General features: G+C 52.2%; 1 protein-coding gene across 8 annotated transcripts in view; it reads left to right on the top strand.

Annotated features, from left to right (window-relative positions):
* The first annotated feature begins 3,782 nt into the window (after window positions 1-3,782).
* The window catches only part of Raver2 (ribonucleoprotein, PTB binding 2), a 56,388-nt gene continuing 35,911 nt past the window's right edge, over window positions 3,783-24,259 (top strand). The window contains exons 1-2 of one of the 8 annotated variants that reach the window (XM_063259266.1): window positions 3,783-4,100; window positions 19,070-19,136. In XM_063259266.1, the coding sequence (XP_063115336.1) occupies window positions 3,924-4,100; window positions 19,070-19,136 (244 nt within the window). In that variant the 5' untranslated portion in view covers window positions 3,783-3,923. The remainder of the gene's footprint in view (window positions 4,101-19,069; window positions 19,137-24,259) is intronic. The other 7 variants (XM_063259250.1, XM_063259277.1, XM_063259270.1 and 4 more) reach the window with 7 other exon arrangements.

The following is a 24,259-nucleotide window of genomic DNA, read 5'->3' as shown; positions in this document are numbered from 1 at the left end:
GTTCCTTCTCTTTAAGGTCACCCTTTGGGCCACACCAAGTGTTTGCTTAAAACAGCTTCTGCTCCTCCAAATTGGAGCGACAGCTGCTCCTCCTTCCCACTTATTTCCTGCTACTCCCCCGAAAAAGCACAGCTTTCATAAACATCAAGTTATTTGTCTGTGGTCATGCCAGTCCTGATGATGTCTTTGGACCTCTCTGTGTGCTCCATTTCATCTAGGAAACTCCTACTCATCCCTCAAGACCCAGGTTTGCAGAGTAGTTTTCTCTAAGTCATAATCACACACCTTGCTGCACTACAAAGAATACTAAGAGTGCTCCATACAAAGTATTTCTCAGACTAAGTGTATAATTACCGAATTGCAATTACTTTTTCCAGGGAAAACTACACTTCTGGATAAAAATCAAATACAGCACGTCATACCATGTCTGGTACTTTTGGGGCACCAACAGATATGGCTAAATGAATAAGTAACACAAGCGCATTGTTCCCACGGAATCCAAAGCCTGTTAACGTGCTTATTTACATCATGTTACCATGACATGTAACTATGAGAGGTGATTATTATTATTATTATTAGAGACATATTAGGCTTCTCCAACATTTTCCCCAAATGCAGTACCCTAAAAATATACAACGTGATCATACATATTTTGAAACATAAAGGCTAAGATTGGCACCGGGCTCATTATAGGGTCCAAGTAACTACGGACTGCATGAAATCTCACGGGAATCGATGAACACTGCGTGAAATCAGTGAGCAGCGCTGGGATCACCGTGCTCCTGCCCTCCCACGCATGTTCCTCTCTGTGGCGGGGGAAGCTGCCCTTGAGCAGCGTGGCTGGGGCCCACATGAAGGGACTCCTGTCGTCCTCACTTCTGGCAGTGCCCATCCATTCGTTGAAGGTGTAGCGGGGATGATCAGTTTTCACAGTTTAAACCAGCCAAGCCCATTATTTCTCCATGTTTTTGGAAAAGCAGCGACAGTAACAAGAAAAGGCCGTGGGTTCAAAATGCACAGGGGCATCTCTCAATGTGTCGGCAGTCTTCCGTGGTGATGTCCCGGCAGCTGGAGGGGAACTGGATGTGGTGGTGTCTGGTGCCGAGCTCGAGCTCGCCGGAAGTCTTCATTCTGGTCGTGTGTCTCCTGGGCTGCGCATGTAAATCCCATTAGACGGGGTCCAAGCAGAATGAAGGCCACTGCTCTGCAGGACCCAGCAATGTTGGTCAAAGAGTCGAATACACTCCAAGCAGCCGCTTCATAGAATCAGCTTAATAAATGGATAACACTCTCATCCAGTCCCTGTCGAGGTTACATCATCCAACCCCCAAAACAACACCTGATTCATGCACCAGACGTGGCTTCAAATAACATTTAATTAGTTCCAAAGAGCTGAAGTCATCTCTAAGGGATGAACATTTGGTACCACAGAAGCCGTGCAAGAGAATTTTCTGCTAATTCTGAAGTCGAGATAAAAAAGTAGTCTGCAAAAGATCTTAGGCGAAGGCAGCATCTCCAAAGTTAGCTTTAGATAGCTGTAGCTGCCTTCCCTGGCTGCTTGCGGGGTTCTGTTTACATACTTGGCGTCATGGTTAATTAGAATTATTGCACCCTTGTCTCTCAGTGAGACGCAGCCCCTGCCACGCAGGAACCTGGCCGTGCCATCTCTATACTCTCTGTGCCCTTACCTATATTGTCTAGCACACAATAGACATTTAATAAATGCCTGTCGAGCAGACGGTACTCATTTGGGTAAATATATGTCCCAAACTTCACACATGACTCGGGCTCCTGCACACGCCAGACTATTCTTGCTTCTTGCACTCTTGAAAGAATGTAAATTAAAAGTCTCTCAGCTCCACCAGATAGGATTTTGTTGGTGCTTAAAAGCATAATATTTTAATTCAAAGGAATAAAATTTTGAAACAGATATGGAACTTTCTGAGATAGAACAGCAGGGATGCAAGCAGAGAACGAAGCACTGCCCTCCAGGCTTCGGATGAGGAAGCTGGGAGAACCAGTTTAGAAATGCTTATACAAAGTCTTTAAATGTGCTTGCTCCCTGAGGAAGAGACTGCTTCCAGAGGAAAAGGAAATATTAATCTCAGCGCTGCTTACAGCAGATGAGCCTGTCTGCTGCCCAGCAATGAGGCAAGCACATTGTGATCATTGTCTCGGTAGAACAATACATGGCCATAAATAATAATGTGTTCAAGCATTCCTGCGTTCCTGAGATCTACTGCAAACAGCGGGAAACACAAACGGCCATTTAAAAAAAAAAAAAAGTTCAACACTGATGGCCATTAGAGAAACACAAATCAAAACAGCACTGACATTCCATCTAGTCCCCAAGTGATGGCCAGGGAGCAAATGGTAAGGACTGCTGGGGAGGCTGCAGGGAAAAGGAACCTTTCTGCACTGTTGGGGGATGCAAACTGGTGCAATCACTGCAGGAATCCGCGTGGAGAGTCCTCCAAAACTAAAGCTAGAAACTCCTTTCCGCTTGCCTACTTCCTTTCTGGGCATTTCCTGAAAGACTGGAAGACGTCAGATTACCATGGGCCATGCAGAATTCATGACAGTGCAGTCCTGGAGGCCACGCTGTGTCCATCAACAGATGAAGGAAGGGTGGCAGACACGCCATGGAGTACTACTGTGCCACAAGGAAAGATGAACGAGAGCCGTTTGGAGAAAAATGCAGGCACCTTGAGACCAGGATACTAAGCGTAGTAAATCACAAAAGTGTAAACATCGCATGATTTCTCTTCTATGAGAAACTCAGAGTACAGCGAAGTGAGAGACCAGAACAAGCCGGATAACAGGAAATAGGGAGTTAGATCTTCTGCAAACGGGAAAGGAACCGGGAGACTGGGGGGAGGGGCAGAACTACCAACTCCGTGCAACATGGACTCACTAAGTATGGTAATGTGCTTTGATAAAAATCAAGAACCACTGTCAACTGCAGTGTCACCATTTTAAATTAACAAGTCTAAAGTGAGCAATTCAGAGGCCACTTTTGGTTACATTTACAGTATTTGGCAACTACCTTTTCTGTCTAGGTCCAAATCACTTTCATCTCTCCAAAAGGCAGTGTGACCCCGTGACCCCTCCGCAGCCCCACCCTCCGGGTCGCTCTGTGGGTCTCTGCTCTGTGTCTTTCAGGCATGTGGCCTTCTCGGCTCTGGCTTTGCATTCCCTTCCCACAGGACGAATGTGTCCTTGAGGTATGTGCCACCGTGTCCTTGCACGTCCCCTTGACCCGGGAGAACGTGCTGCACATGTGTGTGCACTCTGGGGCCACACCTGTGACTCCCCTCTCCGGGTGCGGGGAGCATGGGGAGTTGGTGCCCATCCCAGTGGCCATGCAAGGTGGTGACCAGCAGTCCTCGGGCTACCTCATGCCTAGGAACGCAGAAGTCCTCCCCCGTGCACACACTGCGTGTTTTCCTCTGGATCGGTTTCCCCTGATCACTGTGCAGGGGCTTAAGCAGCCACCTGCAGCCTCCCCTCACACCTGTGCTCCTGCTTCACGCGCACGAGGCACATGGGTGCGAGCCAGGTCTGCGCTCTGATCCGCTCTGGAGTGACACAGCCTCCCGAGCTGGGGGTCAGGCCCCCTCCCCTGCACCCTGGGCCTCCACGACCTGCTTGTCTGGGCCTCCTGCGCACGAGGGTGCAGGCCGGGCGCGCAGCCCAGAACCCCGGGGCCCGGCCCACCAGACCTTGCTTGCCTGCGGCACGCCCCGAGCCCCTGGGTTCCCGCCTGGCCCGGAAGTGACCCGGCGGCCGTTCCTCGGCGACCCTGGGAGCAGCCCAAACCCCCCAGGCCGGCGCGCGCAGGTGTGGCGGACCCACGCGAGGACCGAGGGGAGGGGCGCCCGGCCCGGCCCGCCCCGCCCCGCCCCGAGTCCGCCCGCGGGAAGATGGCGGCGGCGGGCGCGGGCTCTGAGAGCTCCGAGTGCTCCGCGGGGTCTGGGGGTCCCGGTGCGCGCGCGCTGGCGGCGGAGGAGGTGCGCGCGCGGCTACAGCGGATGCGGCGGGCGCTGGGCAACCGCAGGAAGATCCTGGTGCGCAACCTGCCGCGCGGCTGCGGGTGCCAGGTGCGGGCGGCACGCGGGGAAACTGAGGCGGGGCGCCCACGCAGGGACCCCGAGTCCTGCGGAGCTGCATTGTCCCTTCGGGTCAGGGGTCGGGGTGCCCCTGCGGGATCGGGGGTCGGGGTGTCCCCCGCGAGGTCCAGGACCCGGTGTCCCGGCGAGGTTAGGAACACGGTGGCCCGCGCGGCCACCCCGAGGCAGGGGGAGCCTGGGTTCGCGCTTCGGATCAGACGGACCGATCGGCTCTGGCCGCAAAGTTGAGCGCCCACTGGGCGCCCAGGCGCGGATGAGAGCGGAGCGCAGTCACGGACGCCGGAGGTCACCTCGTCCAGCGGCGACCTCCGCTCGCCTCCACTGGGCGTCGCTCCCCGGAGGTATTTTGTTTTCGCAAAAACGTTCTAGTTTCTTGTGTTTCTCTGGATTTCCCCTGTCCCCCGGCGGCCCACGTGTGCCCCACCAGGTGACCTGCAGGCTGCACTCCGTGTGATCCGCGGCCCAGCCCTGCCGCTGCACACACCCGCAGGGGCTGGCTCCTGACGCCTGCTTGGCCCATTCCTGGTGACCCACAAAATAAGACGACCGGCGCCCGGCTTCTGTGCCTTGCGACCAGGCAGCCGCTCACAGCCAGGCCGAGCACACAGGGCTGCAGCCAGGGCCGCTTCCGTGTCCAGCAGCAGCATAAAAGCCCCTCTGCTCTGTCACCCGGGTCACCTGTGTCCCTTGCGGTCGGCTTCCTGTCCGACCCCAGCGAGCGAGCGCTTCCCCACCGGGCACGCGGAAGTCGGGCGGACCGCGGAGCTGGAAATAAACTAACTGGAGAATTGTGTCCGCCTGTGCGCGGGGATCCCGGGCACCACCGGGCCGCCTCTCCGCTCCCCGTTTGCGCTCAGGGACCCCGGGAACGTTAGGTGCCGATTCAGGCAGCGCTGGCTTCGCTTGGCTGTGGACATCCTTATTTCCCTTCAACACCAGGAAGAGCACACCAGGAGTCTGATTAGACTCCCGCAGGGATGGGAGCTGCTTTCTGGGATTTCCACGCGATTTCTGTTCTTTCTCTCCCTTGCTAAATCTTAGAGTTTCCTATAAGCCGCGAGCATAACCTAGCAAACAGAACTAGTGTAAGTGTAAGATCTTAAATTCGTGGGTCAGGTTGAAGTTTTCTGCCATTGCTGGAAAGCTAAGTTTCTCTAAAAGTTATTTAAAAAGGAACTAGACTTGTTTGCAGCCTTGTTTTAGCATTGATCTTTTCTATAATAACTTCCATGATAAAATGCTTTTAATATTTCTAACACAGAATTTTCAAATTAATCAGATCAAGGTTCTTTTTTGTGTATTTGTGTAAGGGTGCAGGGCTTGTAGTGTCACTAGTTTTCTGATCACAGTCATATAATTATTTGTGACCTGTGTTTGTAAGTAAAGAAAATAGAACAAAGTGTAGGACTTCTAAAAGCAGTTAAAAGACAGCTTTATTTGTAGATTACTTTGGTTGAGAATTGCTATTTTTATTGGTCCATTATATTTAAACTTACTTTCTCTACTCTTTTCAAGTTGCAGTGTTTTCATGAATATGTTCTGCATGAATTTTGAGGATTTTGTCTTTTATCAGTTTCCCTTGACAGTTCTAATGCCTGCTTTTTTTCCTGGTAGCTGTGTTTTACTATCAATTTACTAATGAAGATGAGCTTTTAAGCAGTAAGGCCTACGTTAAATTACCTAAGCAGAAACTGCATATTTACCCTATAAAATGACTAATGCAGCTTTTACTCAATTACAAAGTAATCAGATATTTGAAATACTTGTTCTTTCCCAGAAGGGAGTCTGTATTTATTCCTTTATTTAACTATATCACATGGCCAAAGACATTCTTCGCTCCAGTTGTCAAGCTGGTAATATATCTCTAGAAAAGTTATTACGTGGTGACTGAAGAGTGGGATCCCAGTAATTTTTTGTAACATTTTGAAAATATAAGTGTTTTCTTTTTAAACATAGTTTTCATAAATCAATTTCTGTTTAAATTCTGGTATAACATTTATAACAACATTCCACAGCACTAGTTTCTGTGGTTAAAGGCACACTGAAGGCACTATTTTGAAGTGGAACTCTTAAAGATATATACATGAAATACCTCATAAAAACACTAGTTCTAAAAATACGAACACATGTTAATAAATTCTTAAAAGTATTCTTTGAATACTTGCCATGCACTCAGTCAGGCTCTCCTGGTATGCCTCCTGAATCTTCTGGAATCTTCCTGAACTTTCTGGAATCTTCTGGCTCTCTGTCTTCACTCCTCGGTCTCATTCCAGTCTTTAAATCTCTTGCACAGACTCTTACAGCTTTTCAGGTTGTCACCTGCTGTTGCAGTCCTGTCTCATATTAGCCTGTCCTTCATGCCACTTTCCCTAGAGAACCCTCCCAAAGCACAGATCTGGTGTCACTCTACTGTTTTAAGCAAACAAACCTCCATTCATATCTTATTCCCAATTGTACTTCTCAAACTTTTCTTCCAGTTGTTCTTCATATTAAGAAATAGTGGATCTGAGTTACTCCACTGTGCGAAGTTGTGCCAGGCATGGTGGCACATGCCTGTGACCACAGCTATTGGGGAGGCTGAGGCAGGCAGGAGGATCACAAGTTGGAGGCCAGAGCAGCGGACTCAGCCAGACTTGAGAAAGGGGGTTGGAGCTGCAGCTCAGTGGTTGAGCCCTTGGGTTCCCTCTCCGGTACCAAACAGGAATGAGCTGTTTTCAAGTTTGGGGTGCTGTGGGTAAAATCTGTGTTAACTTCACCAGCGGCTGCTTACCCTGAACTGAATGGAAGAACAGTGATTTAACTTCCTGGACTTGATCCTTGGGAAGGTGGACATGTTTACCCTAGGACTTCCCAGTTCCTGTGTAATCAGGAGCCCCAGACATGAGCTAGAATAGTAGAGCGCAGGAGGCTGAGACCCCAGACCCTGCGGCCCTGCCTGGGTCCTCAGACCTGATTCTCAGGGACTCCGGGTCCCAGTCCTCCCTGCTGCTGGGATTTGAATACCTGAATATCCATAGTTCTGTCTACACAGTTGGTGGTGGTGCCTGTTGTGTGCCCAGGGTGTCTTAGTGAGGGAGACCTCCTGCCTCTGACTGTCACAGTCACCGCCCCTCTGGAGGTCGCTCCACACATCACCTCAGTTCCACTTCAGGCTGGGATTTCAGAGCGGAGCGAACTGGGGCGTTCACTTCCCGTGTTCACCATTTTAAAGTTTTTGTATCAGGACGTGTACCAGGTGCATGAGGGTCACATTCCTCGTAGAGTGCTGGGACCCCACGGATGTCATCCTCATCCTCTTCACTTCACTTGGCCCATTCTATTTGGGTGCGTAGGGTCAGCCAGGCGTGGTAGTACACACTGTAATCCCAGCACTTGGAAAGCTGAGGCAGGACGGTCTCTGTGAGCACAGGGCCAGCCTGGACCACACAGCCAGACTGTGACTCAAATAAATAAATTAATGGCCAACCCAGGGTCGGTACTGGGAGACAGAGAGACAGAAAACGGGCCTCTGCCCCTGTCACTGCAGCACCTTATTCTGGCCTCTCATCGAGAAGCTCAGGCGTGAATTCACAGGGGCCCGCCTGAAAGTGTAGGGTTCCCCTGAGGACTTTTGTTTAGAATCATAAACCGCGAAACACTCATTCTGTTTTTAAATTCGGTACTGGGGATTGAGTTGTCTGTCACAGAGCCCCAGCCCTGGCCCTATTTTTTATTTTGCGACAAGGCCCAGGTTGGTCCAGGTTGACCTCCATCTAGTGACCCTCCTGCCTCAGCCTGCTGAGCATCTGGGATGACAGACGTGTGCCACCACGCCTGCTGACCTGACCCCTCGAAGCTGCTTCTTCCTGTCTTCCTTTTGTGTTAGTGTCACCATAGGTGTTTTTCGTATGTGTTCAGACCTTGGGACCTCAAAAATACCCTATTTTGCTTCCTTGAACAGCAGAGTAGCTCCTGCCTCTCTCAGAACAGGGCTGTTACCCCTTTCCCTGGCACTGTTGGGTGTCTTTGGGAACACTTCCTGTCTACTCAGGAGTGCTGCGCCGCCTGCTTCCAGAACCTGCATGTCCTTGCGCAGCCCAGGCTTCCTCACCAGCGTCCACTGCGTTTTCACTTTCCATGGGAATGCGCAGAGCTGAACTGGGCTCCCCGCCGCTTCCCTGTGTGTTTATGGCCAGGAAGGGAAGCATTGAGGACACAGACGTCCCAGTACCCAGCCCTGGCCCAAGCAGCATTTGCCAAGGCTCTTATGCTCCCAGTGCTGTGTAACAAGCAGTCCAGGAAATCACTAGTGGGCGGCGCTGTCCTGCGGGGAGGGCGGCACTCAGCCTGTGGATGCAGAGACTCTCCCCTCTTCGAGGCACAGATCTGGAGTCAGGAGGCAGAACTGGACAAGGAAGGGGTTCGGGGATTCTCCTTAAACAAACAAGACTCAGAACATCGGGGAAGCCCGAATGAAGTCTGCTCTCCTCGTGGCACCTGATCCCAGCATTTAGGAGGCTGAGGCAGAAAGATCCCTGCAAGTTCAAGGGTAGCCTTTTGGGATGCTATCTCAAAAATCCATAATAATAATAATAATAACTAACAACAATAACAGTAAATAAATGGAACCAACTCTGATGGAAGGCAGTGGGTGAAAAAGGAGTCCTTATTACTATACCCCAAGTTTTGTCTCTTTTTTGTTTGGTTGGTTTATTGAGTGACAAGTTCTCACCATTCAGTCCAGGCTAGCCTCGAATTTATGGTTTCCTCCTGCCTCTGCCTCCTGAGTGCTGGGATCACAGGCCTGCGCCCCGTGCCCACCTTCTCTCGCCTGGCTTGCTAGCACAGGGTCTTATTTAGCAACCTATGGCTTGGGTGGCTTCACCTCTGTCCCCTCTATTAGAGAAGGGCATAGAAGGACCAGGCCAGGATGTAACCAGCTGAACATGGCAGAGCCCAGTGTGGCCACGGTTGCAGCATGGCAAGCATGTCCTTGTCTCCTCGCTGGACTTGTGCTCAGAGATGCCTGGCTCTGGCAGGGTGGCAGAGGACAGGAAACAGAGTGCACCCAAGGAGGGCCAGCCTGGGGACAAGGTGAGGGTGGACCCTGTGTAGCTGCAGGGTGGGCCACCTCTGGGTGCCCTGCTGTGCAGGTCTCTAATTCCTGTTTCACTTGGCTCAGTTGGGTCTTGGTTTCCTTCCTGATGACCGGATCCAAATAGTAAAGATGGGGCGGGGCTGGGGCTCTCTCTCACTGTGCAGCCCAGGGCAGCCTCAAACTCCCAGAGACACTCCTGCCTCTCCCTCCCAAATGCTGGGATGACAGGTGTGAGCCACCATATCCTGCCCAAAAGATGTTTTTCTTAAAAAATACAGAGAGCATTCATTGTCTGTGGTGTTGCTTGATATGCTTTGTGGTATTTCTTGCTAGGAAAAGCATTTCTCATATTCGATTTTAGCACCACAACTTGTGAGCCTGTGACTGATTCTCTGGGTGTCTTGTGCCTCATTTTGTGTGTATCCACATCGCTGTCCTTAGATCAGTTCATTCATGCCCCTCCTCCTGAGGTTGGCAGCTCTGTGCCTGCGTGTTTGAAACTCACTGAGAAACTTTTCCTGACACCTGGATGCCTGAATCTCAAGCTCTTGCAGTTGTTGGACTCGTGTGTGTGTGTGTGTGTGTGTGTGTGTGTGTGTGTGTGTGTGCTCGTACGCATGTGCTTTCTTTCCTTGTCCTTCTCTCTATCCCTGCGGGGCCCTGCCCTGCCCTCTGCCTGGCTGCTGGTTTTTCTCCCTCCTCTCCCACCGTGGCACTGACCGCACATGCACTGGTGCACTGTGGCCGCCGAGGTGTGGAGTTTCCCCCTTGTAGTTTGTAGAAGGTTTGAGGGGTGACAGTGAGACCACCTGACTGTGCTGTGTGGCCGCATGCGACTCACTCCTCTGTGACCTGGCTGGTGCAGGTCACAGTCCTTCAAGGTCCCTGTTCTTCCTCCGATACTGGGGTCATTTTAGTCCAGGCAGCGGGGGCTCCTGTAGGTGGCTCTAGTGACCTTGGTAAATGTCACGCTTTCTGGGAAGAGGAGAGGCAGCCACAAGAGGACAGGCGACCCCAGGGGCCCATGTTGTCCCTGTTCACTCTCCACGGTGACCTCGATCATCAGGATGATGCCTGCTGGGCCCCTGTCCTGTGAGGATGCGGTTGTCATCCTCTTTGTCTGTGTGGGGCACTATCCCCCAAGTTGTCCCTGTTTATTGGGTCCACCCTGGGTCCAGAGCTCGTTGCTGGACTGGGTTATTTCCAAAGGCACCTGCTAAGTGTGACTGCATCTCCCCCACCCCTGTGTCGAGGCCCTGACCCTGGGTGGCCACAGGAACAATGGGACATGACCAAGAATGAGTGTGGCCTCAAGGCCAGGTCTGCCTCTATGAGGACTGTGTCCCCAGGAGACACCGGGGACGGTGCACACCCTTTGCATGAGCACGAAGGCAGGGCCCACACTGGAGCTGGAGTCTTGACTGGACAGCCCACTGCACTGCCCGTGGCGTGGCCCGGACCAGGAGGACAGCTGAAGCGTGATAAGTTTCCAGGTGGACACGTGCAGGCTTACACCTCTATTGCCTGTGCATCCATCTGTCCGCCCATCTGTCTGTCCACCTGTCCATCCGTACATCCATCCACCTGTCTACCCCTCCATCTTCCTACCAACATGAACACGCTCAGAGACAGCAGGTCACAGCCCAGCTCTGCGCAGCTCAGTCCGGTTCCTTCCCGGGCTGGGTCTCCAGCTCCTTTCCCTAACTGTGAGGACCATTCATCCTCCTGCCCGTCCCCATCCAGCCACCCCTCTGTCTGCCCTGTCCTGTGCCAAGTCGCTCCATGGGGTGCAGGTCTCTCCCCGTGATCCGCCTTCCCGCCCTTGTGTGGAGACGGCCCCCTTACCCTGTTCCAGCTGGGTAATTAGGTGCATGGCATGGAGAACCCGTGAGTGTGTAGTACCTGGTGTCTGTGGTTGGTAGAAGCCGTGGCAGACGGGATTCCAGAAGTGGCCCCTGCAGCTCTTCCACCCCAAGCCACAGATTGCGACTCTGATGGGGACCAGTGTGGCCCTCACAGGCTGTGGCAGTCTGGACACCTGCAGATGTAACTGAGGCTCCTGACCTGTTGATTTGGGGTCCCTAGAGAGGGAAATCACTGAGGTGGGGCCTGGGTAATCACAGGAGCTGTGTAAAAACGGGGTGCCTTGTCAGGCTGGTAGAAGAGAGAGTCAGGGAATTTGAAGACAGGAAGGTGATTCAGGGTCACTGGGCTTGAGGACTGTATGGGGACTGCAGGGCTGTGAGCCATCTGGGGACGTCAGTCCTGCACCCTCTGGGACTTGAATTCTGACGGAAGGACCAGAAGTGGATTCTTCCCGAGCCCCCCATGAGGGCTGAGCTTGGCTAACGCCTTCATTTTGATCTTGGGGATCCTAAAGAGAGTGCAGTGGAGCCCTCCTGAATGTCCACTGCAGACTACATGGGGCCCAGGGTGCTGGTTACATGGCTTGATGTGGCCCTCTGTTCAGGGGGCAGAAGACGTGGCAGGTGGCGACGGAGAGGAAGTTGCTCCAAACACCCGCCGGGGAAGGGCCGAAGCACCTGGGTGTGCTCTGTGCCGCTGACTGACTGCAGTCTGTCTCCTGGAGATGGATGCCCTGTGCTGTGACAGCTGTGGGCAAAGCCTGACAAGGGAAGCCTGTTCCAGCTGCATGAACCATGCCGACCAGGGAAGAGCATGTTTGTGTGCATGTGGTGCTGAGTTCGTACCCAGAGCCTCACCCACACTGATCTTGCGCTGCGCTCCCTCCCGCCCCACTCTCCTGTCCTGTTCTCTCCTTTGTGTCAGGTCCTTTGAAGAAGCTCTGTTTTTTTTTTGTCTTTTTGAGACAAGCTCTCACTATGCAGTTCAGGCTGGCCTGGAACTCAGTGTGTAGCCCAGGCTGGCCTCGAACTCTCAGCCAGCCTCCTGAGTGGTGAGCTGACAGCCACCACACCAGCTGGTCTGCTTTCCTAGGGTTCAGCGTGAGCACTGCAGCTGGGGACATGGAACCGCACGCATTCCTTGAGTACCGGGCCTGGCTCTTGGGTAGCTGTCACGCTGGCTGTGGGGCCTGTTCCTCTCGTCTGCAGTCACTAAGTTATCACACAGTGCCGCCAAGACGCAGGGCAGTGGGTAACACAGCACGTGGGGTGGAGGATGCGGACCCAAGGGAAGGCACCCACCTGGGTGGAGCAGCTCCCAAGAAGCAGCCCGAGGACCTGGATGGAAGGCGGCAGGCAGAGCCCAGGGGTGGCAGCATGAAAGTCCCCAGGCCACAGCGGGGAGCAGGGCTCATTCTAAGGGGAAAGAGGATCTGGGAAACATTTCACCAGGCAGGAACACGGCCAGGTCTCTGGTTGTCGTTTTCGCTGCCACCCCAGGGAATGCCACCCCAGGTGGCCCCCAGACCTGGTCGGCCTGTTCCCCAGCAGAGGGCAGGGACCGGGCAGGCGGAGCTGTGGGCTGCACGGCTGCTGTTTGCCCGGCAATGGGACTGAGGCGTGGTGTCCTCTGAGGGGGAATCCTGTTGGCTCAGGTCACCATCCTCTTCAGTCTGGGCAGCAAAGTCCAGCTCTCCTATCCAGCTCTTAGGGACACTGGTGTGCCACAGCAGTAAATCTTGGAGGTGGCTTTGTGTCCTTCCCTGGTGAGAGGGTAAAGATGCCTGGTGTCTGCACGCCCAGGCGCCCACTCTGCCACCCAGACCAGTGTCCCTGAGTTGCTGTGGGAGGATTGGGAGACTCGAGAGCCTGATGTTAATCGAAGTAAACCAGACATACAGCCAGTGGCTGAAACATTGCCTGTGCTGTGTGCAGACCCCAAGTGGACAAGGTTTAAACAGCAGAGTGGGCGGGGATGTAGCTCAGCGGCTGGGGAGTTCAATTAACAAAACTAAAAATCAAAGCCAAAGATAGGTGACAGGAAAAAGGGGGGACAGATCTGCAAATAGAAGAGGAGTAAGAGACGGAGGGAGGGAGAAGGAGGGAAGGGACAGGGACAGAAAGAAGTGTTTCACCCGTGTGCAGTGTCCCCAGAGGAAATGGGATCCCGGGGTGCTGCGAGCGTGGACTCACGAAAACAAAACTTTTAAAAAATTATCAAACTTAAACAAACCCAGCTTCGAGGGTTCTTGGGATTACACGAGGTACTAGTTGTAAAGGACCTGGGCCGAAGGAAGGACCCAGCCAGCACGTTGTTATTTTACTGCTAAGAAAATACTGGAGCCTGGGAATGTGCGGGCCTGTCCGGTGCTCTTGGGCTCCCCACAGCCCACCCCATGGTCTCCCTGTTGGTCCCCGGCAGCTGCTACACAGTGGCCCCATGTTGGTCATCCGAGAGGGACATCTAAATGTGGTCCCGGGCACAGTCCGAGATTTTTTCCTAGACACCAATAAGCGGATTGTAAAGTCTGTAGAGAATGCAAAGGCTTTAGGACTTACAAGATGATTTGGAAGCAGAGAAAGTTGGAAGACTCACACCAGCAGATTTCAGAGCTTGCCACAAAGTTGTGCTGTGTCCAGCTGTGACGCTGGTACAGGTGGCCCGGGGAGACAGAAGAGAGCGCAGAGGTAACCCACATGGGACACAGCAGCTCTGTGCAGGAGAGGATGGCTCTCCTGGCAAGCAGCATGAGGCAATGGGTGCTCTCATACCAAAACTTGAGTGTGCACGGCACATGCCTGGCTCCCCTGAGCCCTGGGTTCCATCCCCAGCGCTGCTAAGAAAAGACAGGCAGTAGAATTGGACTTCCGGGGGGTGCGCAGCTTGGCAGTAGAGCCTTGGCCCAGCATGCTCAGGCCCCAAAATATGAATACATAGAATAAAAAATGGAACCTAGAGACCCCACAGCCACTGAGAAGAGTCCCTTCAGGATGAGCCACAGCCTAAGTGTGAACCCTAAGATGGCTCGCTTCCCGGAAGCAACGGCAGGGCAGTGCCCACGTGACAGTGGGTAGGTGGCGATCAACCTTTCTTTCTGTCTTTCTGTCTTTCTTTCTTTCTTTGTTTATTTGAGGGAGGGTCTTGCTGTGCAGTTCAAGCTGGCCCTGAGCTCATTTTGTAGCCCAGGCTGGTCTCGAACATACAACAGTGCTCCTGCCTCAGCCTCCCAAATGCTGGGATTCCAGGCCTGCACTACCATGCCCAGTTTGTTGATGATTCCTTAAATAGAACCCAAAAAGCATTAACCAGAAACGAAAATATCACAAATTGGACTTTGTTAAAATTGTCTTCTCAAAGTCCTGATCAACCCCAACTGACATGCTTTAAAATTTTGTTGTAATTTTTTTAAAAAATGATCAATGAGGGCTGGGGATTTAGCTCAATGGCATAAGCGCCTGCCTTGCAAGCAGGCAGTTGTGAGTTTGATCCCTGGTACCGATAAAAACGAAAAAGACAAAAAAAAAAAAAAAAAAAAAAAAAAGATCAATGAGAAAAACTGGGAGACCAGGGGTGGAAAAGGTGCCCTTAAGGCCTATATCTGACATGGAATTAATTTGTTAACCAGTTCATTGAAAGGGAAAACAAAGCAGTTTAAAAGTAGGGAAAAGATATGTTTGTTTTGTTTTTTTTTTTTTTTTGGTTCTCTTTGTGACAGGGTTTCACTACGCAGTTCAGGCTGGCCCTGACCTCACTTTGCAGTGCAAACTGGCCTTGAACTCATAGCAATCCTCCTGCCTCCACCTCCCTAGTGCTGGGATGACAGGCAGGTGCCACTACACCTGGTCTAAGCAAAAGATTAGAACTGACTTTTCACAAGAAGGTGTGTCCAGATGGCCAGGAAAAATGGTGAGGCCCAGAGTTCCATTGTGGATCAAGGAAATAGTGGGGGGGAACCGTGGTTGGAAATCCCCAGACTCCTGCCAGCATGGGGAACGAAAACGGCAGGCACCCCGCTTGGCCAGGGCCCGGGGCTGCTGGGAAGGTGCTGGGCTGACGGAGGAATGAGCTGGTCCTGAGGCTTAGCAGATGGGTGGTTTCTACTCAGGACAACATACGGGATGTCAGACCCCAGCCTGTCTCAGTAACAGGACCGAAGCCGGCTAAGTTGAGAGGAAAAGAGGGGTACTTTTGGCTCAGGGTCCTGGTCCCCGGTGGGAGGTCTGTGTGTGATGGCAGCTTCTGTGTGTGTATGTGCATGTGTGCACAAAGATCAGATCTAAGGAGTCTGCTTACGGTAGGTGTGGATCAGTCCAGCATGTAGGCTGGGGAGGCGGGGAGCTTGCGAAGGACACCTGGGTTCCTGCGCTGGCCCCTGCTGTGCTGGCTGGGTTCACCCGCCTCACCCACATGGACCGCTTCTGTGGGTGTGGTGTGAAGCGGGTGCAGTGTGGTTTTCCTGCACAGCTGGACTCCTGCTTCACTGAGTAGCTGGATTCTGCAGCTGAACTGACGCGTTGGCCCGACACAACTGGCTCCCTTGCTAACCAGCAGGGTAGAAACTGACCATTAGCAGAAAGTCTGTGTGCCCCCTGGCCATGTGTCTATTGACTCATCCGAGCTCAAGTGTCCTGGAGCCCCCAGGCGGAGCACGAAGCCTGCTTCCTGGCAGACCTCTTATTCTAGGCACAGCCCCCAGCTGGGGTCCCTGCAGCCTGGACAGGCCCCCTGGGAGCTCTGCACTGTGTACAGGAACGCAGCCTGGTAGTGCAAAACTCACAGATGGAGAGCAGAGAGCCAGCCTGTCCTGCAGTCACAGGGTGACCAGCAGGTGGGCAGCAATAGGGTGGCCAGGGGAGCCCGCCTGGGTGCAGTCAGTGGTGAGAGCGCAGACCCAGACGCATGGGTGACACAGCTCGGAGCCGCCGGGTATGAAGTGCTGTGCTCAGGATGCAGCCACATCTAGAGACAGCCATGGAGGGGACAGGGCCGAGGGCACGGTGGGGAGCGAGGCCGAATGGGTCCAGCCCACCCCAGATGCTGTCCTTCGTTCCCAGCTGCCACCTCATGATCAGGCCTTGCCGTTTGCCTCACGACATCTTCTCAGAGGATCAGGTTATGACTTCAAGTTTTCAAATAAAGCAAACAAAAATGTTTGTTTTCTTCTTTCAACCCAGAGCAGGTGAAGGGTAGCGAAGTGTCCCTGTGGGCCTTTGGCAGGACAAGAAAATCAGAGTCCCTGTGCCGCACAGGGCCTCGGAGACTTGGACGGAGGTCGGGGCCCAGAAGAGGCTAGACGTGGAGTCAGGGGTCAGAGCTGAGTGCAGTGCTGAATCCTCCCCCTGCCCCGCACACAGAGGTTTGCGGCCCGTGCCTGCAGTGGTCACTCTTAGGGGGACTTGCTGGCCATCCTCGACACAGCTCCATTCATTTTTCCATCCGAAAGACATCTTGTCCATGCAGAGTTCCCCACTTGGCTCCAGAGGAGCCCCAAAGAGGCTGCCTGGTGTCAGTGCTGACAGAGTCCTCCTGCTGTGAGAACCGGGCCAGCAACTCGGCCGTGGGAGGGCACAGTGTTTGCCCTGCAGACGCGGCCGTGACCCAGGCCAGTCACCCAGCGAGCTCGGCCTTGGGGCTGTGTCCTGCCTGGCCTGCGTGGTCAGCGCAGTGGGATTTTGGCAGACGCTGGCGAGGGCTCCTTCTCTGGGCTGGAGTTTGTAAATCGGCCAACTGCCCGAGGCTCGGCTGGAGGGTGACCCACTTTTCCCTGGGTCAGAACAACCAGGGCACACAGAAAGCAGTTTCTTTTCCTTGTGGACAGCCTGGCACGGTTCCCCAGTTGGCAAAGCTCAGCTCCGCATCTGGTTGGTGGAGGAGCCAGGCCTGGAAGGTGTGTGTTTGCAAAGTGAGATTTCTAGGTTGCAGCGGATACTTTGGAGCCGGAGGCTTTCCCTTGGGAATGCTGTCAGCGTGGCCTTGCCCTTGGGACCTGGTAACACGAGAACAGTGTCCCGTCTCCCTTATCTGCTCCTGACAGCTGCGCACCGGAGCTGGAAGATGAGAGTCGTCACTGAGGAAGGCGCAGCCCCACTGCTGAGGACTTGGGAGGGGTGTCGGGTTCGCCAGCTGGCAGTGGGCTGTGACGCCTCCAGGGGCCACAACTGTGGTATACGACATACACCTCCATCACAGCAACACGCACTCTGACAATCGATAGCTTACGGAATTGGCACACGGTTGTGTTTTTAAACATTTCTAATAGAGCTTGCTAGTGGGCAGGTTCGGTCAGTAACTTTATTGTTCATTTGGAATCTTTTTTCCGCCTAGAGCTACAACTCTAGTCCACTCTGCTTTTTAAATTTTTTATTTTTGAGACAGTATCTTGCTAAATTGCCCAGGTTGAGCTCCAATATGTGATCCTCCGGCCTCATCCTCCCAGAGTCCTCACACCCCATGCCTGGCTCCAACTTTCATATAGATAGATAGGTAAATAGATAGATAGATAGATAGATAGATAGATAGATAGATAGATAGAGTCTTTTTTTGTCTGTTTGAGACAGGGTCTCTTATGCAGTTCAGGCTGGCCTTAAGCTCACTTTTTGCCCAGGCTGGTCTTGAACTTGTAGCAATCCTCCTGCCTCAGCCTCCGGAGTGCTGGGATGACAGGCATTTACCATGCCCAGCTACATTTTTATACTATTCTTCCCTCCTGCACTGGGTTAAAGGGGGGAACTATTTGTTAATTTATGACTTATTTTCTTGCCCTTGCTATGTTGGCTGTTTTAACGAGTAGCTAAGGGAACAATATTCAGGAGCCTTCCAGGGCCAGCCCTGGCAGTGCCGGTGGTGCCCTGCCCTTGCCGATGGGTGAATGGCCCCTCCAGCCCCACTGATCCATTGATTCTCCACCCAGCGAGTCGCCCCTCCCCGTGCAGTTTGGCCTCTCAATTGCCTTCTGTTTGCTGTGCTTTTCTGATTTTTAATAAAAAGAAGTGATTCCATTGTCTCTGAGCTCCCAAGAGCTCCATGAGCACTCACCATGGTAGCAGCAGGGATCCGTCAAGGTGGGCTTTGGGGTTATGAAGTGGTCACTCTGGGGCCTGAGCATGCTTACCTGATCCTCGTCCTCATCGTCCAGTATGGGCCCACTGTCCCCTGCCTGGCAGTGAACTCCCCTGTGTCTTCTATATGTTGAGAATCTAACTGCAAGGCCGTGTGTGGATCCAAGCCAGGTGGGTTCATCGGTGTGGATTTACCCAAGAATCCTTCGGTAACTTGTGTGTGTCACAGCCTGAGGCCCTGGGCTCCAGTGCTGTCAGACAGAAGTGGGGAATGAGCTATGCAGCAGAACACAGGGTCCCCACGTGAGAACCCTGGAGTTTGCTTATTCTAGTGAGTTACTTACTTTCCCTGTGTTGGTGCTGCAGAGACTCACAGGTGTACAATCAATTGGTCTGCAGGAAATGATCAGGAAAAAACCTTCACCAAAGAACTTTCTAGCTGGGATTTCAAAGCCTGTGTCTGATTCTAGGCACAGTTTGGGAGCCTCGATGTCTCATCCACTCTGCTGGACCAAGGGGGAGATGTGAGTGGACACACTGGGCACACTCGAGAGTGAGTGCTCCATTTGGGTGGGAATCCAGCACGAGGATTGTATTCTGGGACCTCAGCTGGTGCCAGATCCAGACTTGGAATGTCCTTAATTTAAATAGGAAGCAGGCACAATAGCGCATACCGATAATCCTAGCATTTGGGAGGCTGAGGCAGGAGGATCGCTACAAGTTCAAGGCCAGCCTGGGCTATACAGTGAGTTCAAGATCAGTCAAGACTACATAGCCAAATCCTATCTCAAAAAAACCAATAAATAGGTGACAGACAGACAGGGATTAGGGAGCCATGAAAGATTTCTGCCCTGACCTGAGGCAGGTTGGCGGCGATGTCCCAGAAGAAGCTGCTTGGGTTTGTGTGTAGATTGAACTCATGGCTCTGTCTCTTTCAGGAAGTCCACGATTTGCTGAAGGATTACGAGTTGAAGTATTGTTATGTGGACAGAAACAAACGGACAGGTAAGGTTGTGGTCTGGGTGGCTCTAATCTGGGACTGTGTGGGGTCCTTATGGAACACAAAGGCTTCCTGTCTTTTGATGACCATGCTAATCTGTGAGATCCCTTTCTTTTTCTTTTTCTTTCTTTCTTTCTTTTTTTTTTTTTTTTTTTTGTACCAGGGATCAAAGTCACAACATCACACTTGCCAGGCAGGCGCTTGTGCTGCTGAGCTAGATCCCCTGCCCGTCCATGAAATTCGTAAGCATTGAATGATGTCACTGTGACACAGTTCGCTTCCTGCCAGCAATGACAGTGCCCTAAATAAATGAGGATGGTGTGGCTGGAGCGCTAGGGCTGGCAGCAGTGAGCAGTCCCATGCGGTGTGGTGTGGTTACCACCAGCGCTCTAACAGGCTCGGGGTCTTCGGGTTTAGGGATACTTTCGGGGCTTCGTGAATAGACTGATTTGACTTTTGTGGGCACCTCGGGAAACCAGCTTTTCTGCGCATTCGATTCCTATCTGTGAGATGGAAATAGATTTTCCCTCTGGTGCATGTGATAGGCAGAGGTGTAAGAGCAGCTTTGAAAGTGCAGTGCACACCTCTCCTCCCCAGTTACAGATGTTATTTTGTGTTTAAAAAGTACACATAGGGCTGGGGGTGCAGTGCGGGGCAGAGCGCGTGAGGGCGGGGAGGGGGGGCTCTGCGTTCTGCCTCCCTGCCCCCGTCCTACCAGATATCGTATATAATTTAGAAAGTGTGGGCATGTGAGAGCCTTGGTGTGGGGCTCACTGAGTGCTTCAGATGGGGGAGCAGTGGCCAGCAGCATCACATGGGAAGCTGAAACCCAGCTCCTGTGATGCTGCTTCCTGCCCTCCCCGGGGCAGCCCTGAGGGACCCGGTCCCTGCATCCCCCTCTGTGGCTTGTGTCGCTCTGTGTTGTGTGGTGCGGAGAGCTATGCATCGATGATTGGTCCTTTTCTTTGGGGCATGAAGTGAGACAATACTTCCTCGGCCCTCTAAAGTAGGAGCAGACCTGTGATTTGCTGTTTTTGTTTTTGTTTCTGAGACAGTCTATGTAGTCCAGGCTGATCTTGAACTCGCTATGTCCCCCAGCCAGCCTTGCTCTCCTGTGACCCTCCTGCTTCAGCCTCCTGAGTACTGGGGTTGGTGACAGATGTGCACCACCACGCCTGGCGTGATCTGCTTTTTGGTAAATCTGAGAGGAGATGGCCTTGCACCTTCTGGATGGAGGATGTCGGAGTCAGCACATAGCTGACCAGTGCCCACCGAGCCCTGGGTGAGGAAGCAGAGGGGCTTCTTCCAGCCAGGTCCCCGTGGCTGTCAGGACACAGCCTTCCTCCGCCTGCGTCTTTGCCTTCAGTTCTGCTACTGAGATGGGGAGGCTGTGGTGTTCCGGTTTGGTGTGGTTTGTTAATCACAGTATCTTGACTAAAGCCTGTGATTCTAGTTTACCTATATGCAGTTAAGGAAATCGTTCTTTTCAGAAAATACATGTAAACGGCCTTCTGTGTGCCTCATCTAGCAAGTTTTCTCAGCCTCGTCTTTTCAGATCTTTCCACGTTGATCTGTGTAGCCCCGGGAAGATCCGAGTACTTCCTGGTAACCACCCTCACCTTAGAACACAGCTCGAGAATGTCAAAGTTAACACAGAATGGGGCTTGGGATTTAGCTCAGCAGCATAAGCGCCTGCCTTGCAAGTATGTGGTCGTGAGCTTGATCCCTGGTACCGATAAAAAAATAAAAAGACAAAAAAAAATGTTAACACAGAATATCTACCACCCAAGCATGATGAATTCACAGTGTCTGACACCTAATAAAAAATTATTGCCCGAAGCAGAAAAATAGAACCTGTCACTGGAAGGAAATCAGTCTATTGAAACTGACCTGGAGTTTCAGAGATAAATTGATTAAAATGGACACCGAAGGAGGTTTTTTTGTTTTTGTTTTTGTTTTTGTTTTGTCTTTTTGAGACAGGGTCTCACTATGTAGTTCAGGCTGGCCTTGAGCTCACTTTGTAGCCCACGCTAGTCTCAAACTCACAACAATCCTGCCTCAGCCTGCTGAGTGCTAGGATTACAGGCGTGAGCCACCATGCCCGGCTACCGAAGGAAGTTTTATACCCATGTTCCATGCGTAAGAAGTTGTGGAAAGACTGAACAAGTAACAAGAAGGATGGAAGAGGCACAGAACTGCCCAGGTGACGCAGTAAAAACGCTCATAATGTGTGATGAGGAGGAAATCTACATGCAGCAGAAGAGAAAACAGAAAGAAAGAGAAAGTGAGAAGGAGGTTTTATCTGAAAGCTCTTGGGGGTCTCTTGGAAACACCCTGGTGAGAAATCACAGCCAGAATCCTTACTCTTTGTTGAAAGAGAAAATAACCACCATCCAGTTCTTTACCCACTAAGAATCTGCTTCCACATGGAGGGTCAGAGGTCCAGCCACACAAAAGCACTGAAAGAATTCATCAGCATGAAACATGCATTACAAGAAACCCACACATACAGGTGTGCACACACACGCACACACGCAAATGCCGGGTGAGAGGGCTGAGGTGGGGTTCAGTCCATAGCAATTACCCAGGCTCTGGGTTCTGTGGTGGGGAGTCAGATATGGTCATTATATGCTTAAAGTTTCCTTTTAATATTTAAATAAGAGATAATTGATTGTTTAAAGCAAAAATAATGACTGTGTTTTTAGTTTTTATAGGTATTTTTATTTTTTGGTACTGGGGATCAAACTTACAACTTTGAGCTTATCAGGAAGGTGCTTATACCACTGAGCCAAATCCCCTGCTTTATTTTTATTTTTTGTTTTTTGCCTTTTAAAGACAGTTTCACTGTGCAGTTCAGGCTGGCCCTGAACTCATCATGTAGCCCAAACTGGCCTTGACCTCACAGCAATCCTCCTGCCTCAGCCTCCTGAGTGCTGGGATGATAGGTGTGTGCCATCATGCCCGCCTTGTATTATGAGATTTATAATACACACAGAAATAAATGCATGCGAGCAGGAAGGCAGAGGTGGGGAGGGCCAGGCACCCACACTACAGGTCCCATGGCCCTTGTTCCCAGGCAGTGGTAGGCAGGGTTTGTGCACATCAAGGCCCAACTCATGTCCACCTAGCACAGCAGAGAAACTTGCCAACTGGATTAAGCAGTTTGCCTTGGATTCAATAATGTGGCCGTGGTGGTTTCTGTAGAAATGTGTGTGATTAATAAATCATTTTCTAACAGATGGTTACAACTATAAACTACACTTTGACATTACAGCCTTCTGTGTTAGGGGTAGGAAGAAGCCCTTGTGTTAAAATAGGAGCAGGGAACTATGGGGCAGGCCTGTAATCCCTGCATTCTGGGAAGCTGAGGCAGGAGGATTGTAAATTTAAGAACAGCCTGGGCAATTTAGCATAGAAGACCCTGTCTCGGAGTTTTAAAAAGAGAGAAGCTGGGGTGTAGCCCAGCGCAAAGGCCCTTGATTCAATCCCTGGTATTGGGGAGCAGGTGGCCAGGGAAGGAATGGTCAGTGTGCTTTCTGTCCAGTCTGCCCAGTTAATAAGTGGAGCAAGCAGGGAGTTGTGTCAGGACTGGGATCGACTGGAGCGCTCCAGCTTCACTGGGAAATGACAGAATTAACGCCGATCCCCCAATGAGCTGCAAGTGACCACTGCCGTGTCCACAGAGCCGATGTGAACAGACTTACTGTTTTTAGAGAATGTGTGGTCTTGGAAAGAAATGGAGGAAGTTATGCCTAAACTTAATTCGTTTAAGTACATTATTTATTTCCGATGGTAGAATTCTCAAGTCCGGCTGGGAAGAACGCAGCTCCCCGAGGGAGGGAAAAGCACAGACCGGCTGGTGTTTCGGGCTGTGGGTCGCTGGGTGGACTCAACACTCGCCGTCACTCGCCTGGCGCCTGCCGGGTGCGACCTGGCGCACTGAATGGCATGTCCAGTGGTGCAGGGACACGGGCACCTGGACTCACAAACTGTGTCCACGAGCGAACAACACACCGAGCAAGGACAAAAGCCTCGGAGGCTTCCAGCGAGTCCAAGGACCCTGGGTGAAGTCTGGAAGTCAGCTGGGAGTGGCTGGGGCCAGGTGTAGACCCTGGTGACAGGAGGCGAGTGAGGTCACCCATCTTCCTGGGGTCAGGGCGCCCTCTCCCCCATTCCCTGCCCCTGCCTTACCTCCTGGCTTTAGGAGATCAGTTATCATCACCATGCAGCAGGAAGAAGGGAAGGAGGCTCGAGACCCGTGTGGGTAGAGTTCGAGGTTCTGCCCAAGCAGTGTGCAGAGCACAGGGCACCCTGGCTCCAGACTTGGGGTGTGGTAGCACCCAGCCAGTGGAGACGAAAGGGAGATACAGCCATGGCAGCTTTTTTGTTGTTTGTGTTTTGTTCTGGGGAGACAGGAAGGGGATGGTGAGCCGTGTTTGGATGTCTGTGTGCGTGCATTTGTGTGTGTGTGTGTGTGTGTGTGTGTGTGTGTTCACAGGTACCTATGTATGGAAGTGAAGATTAAGAACATGGGGTCAGAGCCCGGGGATTTTGCTCAGTGGCACAAGCATCTGCCTGGCAAGTGTGAGGTTGTGAGTCCAATCCCTAGCACCCTAAAGTCAGGAGTTATTAGGGTAGAGGAGGCCTTGTCAGGCTCTAGGTTATTGTGTTTAATACTTCCATGTGACATGTGAACATTTAGATTTTAAAAATTACGATGAAATACACACTGCCCTTAATCTCCCTGGGAATCCTCCCGCCCGCTTGGAACCCACTTACTGCCTGTCTCTGCCTGGCTTGGTGCTGTGTGCAGCAGCCTGGAGCCCTCCAGGCTCTTTCCTAAGGGTTTCTCGAGGTGTAGTGAATAATCAATCCAGTGACTGCCGAGCATGCCCAGCAAAAAGGCAGCTCCTAAAAACACAAAATGCTGGATCCTCGTTCACCTCAGTCACCAGATCAGGCACCTCCCCAAAGTCAGAAGACCAGGAGAGGGAGAGGGAAGCATTTAGAATGGATTCAGGACAATGAGGCAGCCAGGACAGTGCTGCTGAAGACCCTCAGGAGAGAGCTCTCCAGAGCTGCTACAGGATGTGGCTGGGACGGTGGGACGAGTGTGCGCGAGGTGAGA

Source organism: Cavia porcellus, unplaced genomic scaffold, assembly GCF_034190915.1.
Source record: "Cavia porcellus strain 051 isolate PalLab524CR breed Dunkin Hartley unplaced genomic scaffold, mCavPor4.1 scaffold_1, whole genome shotgun sequence".
Taxonomy (NCBI): Eukaryota; Metazoa; Chordata; class Mammalia; order Rodentia; family Caviidae; genus Cavia; species Cavia porcellus.
The sequence above is the reverse complement of the archived record's forward strand: the minus strand, read 5'-3'. Positions and strand labels throughout refer to the sequence as shown.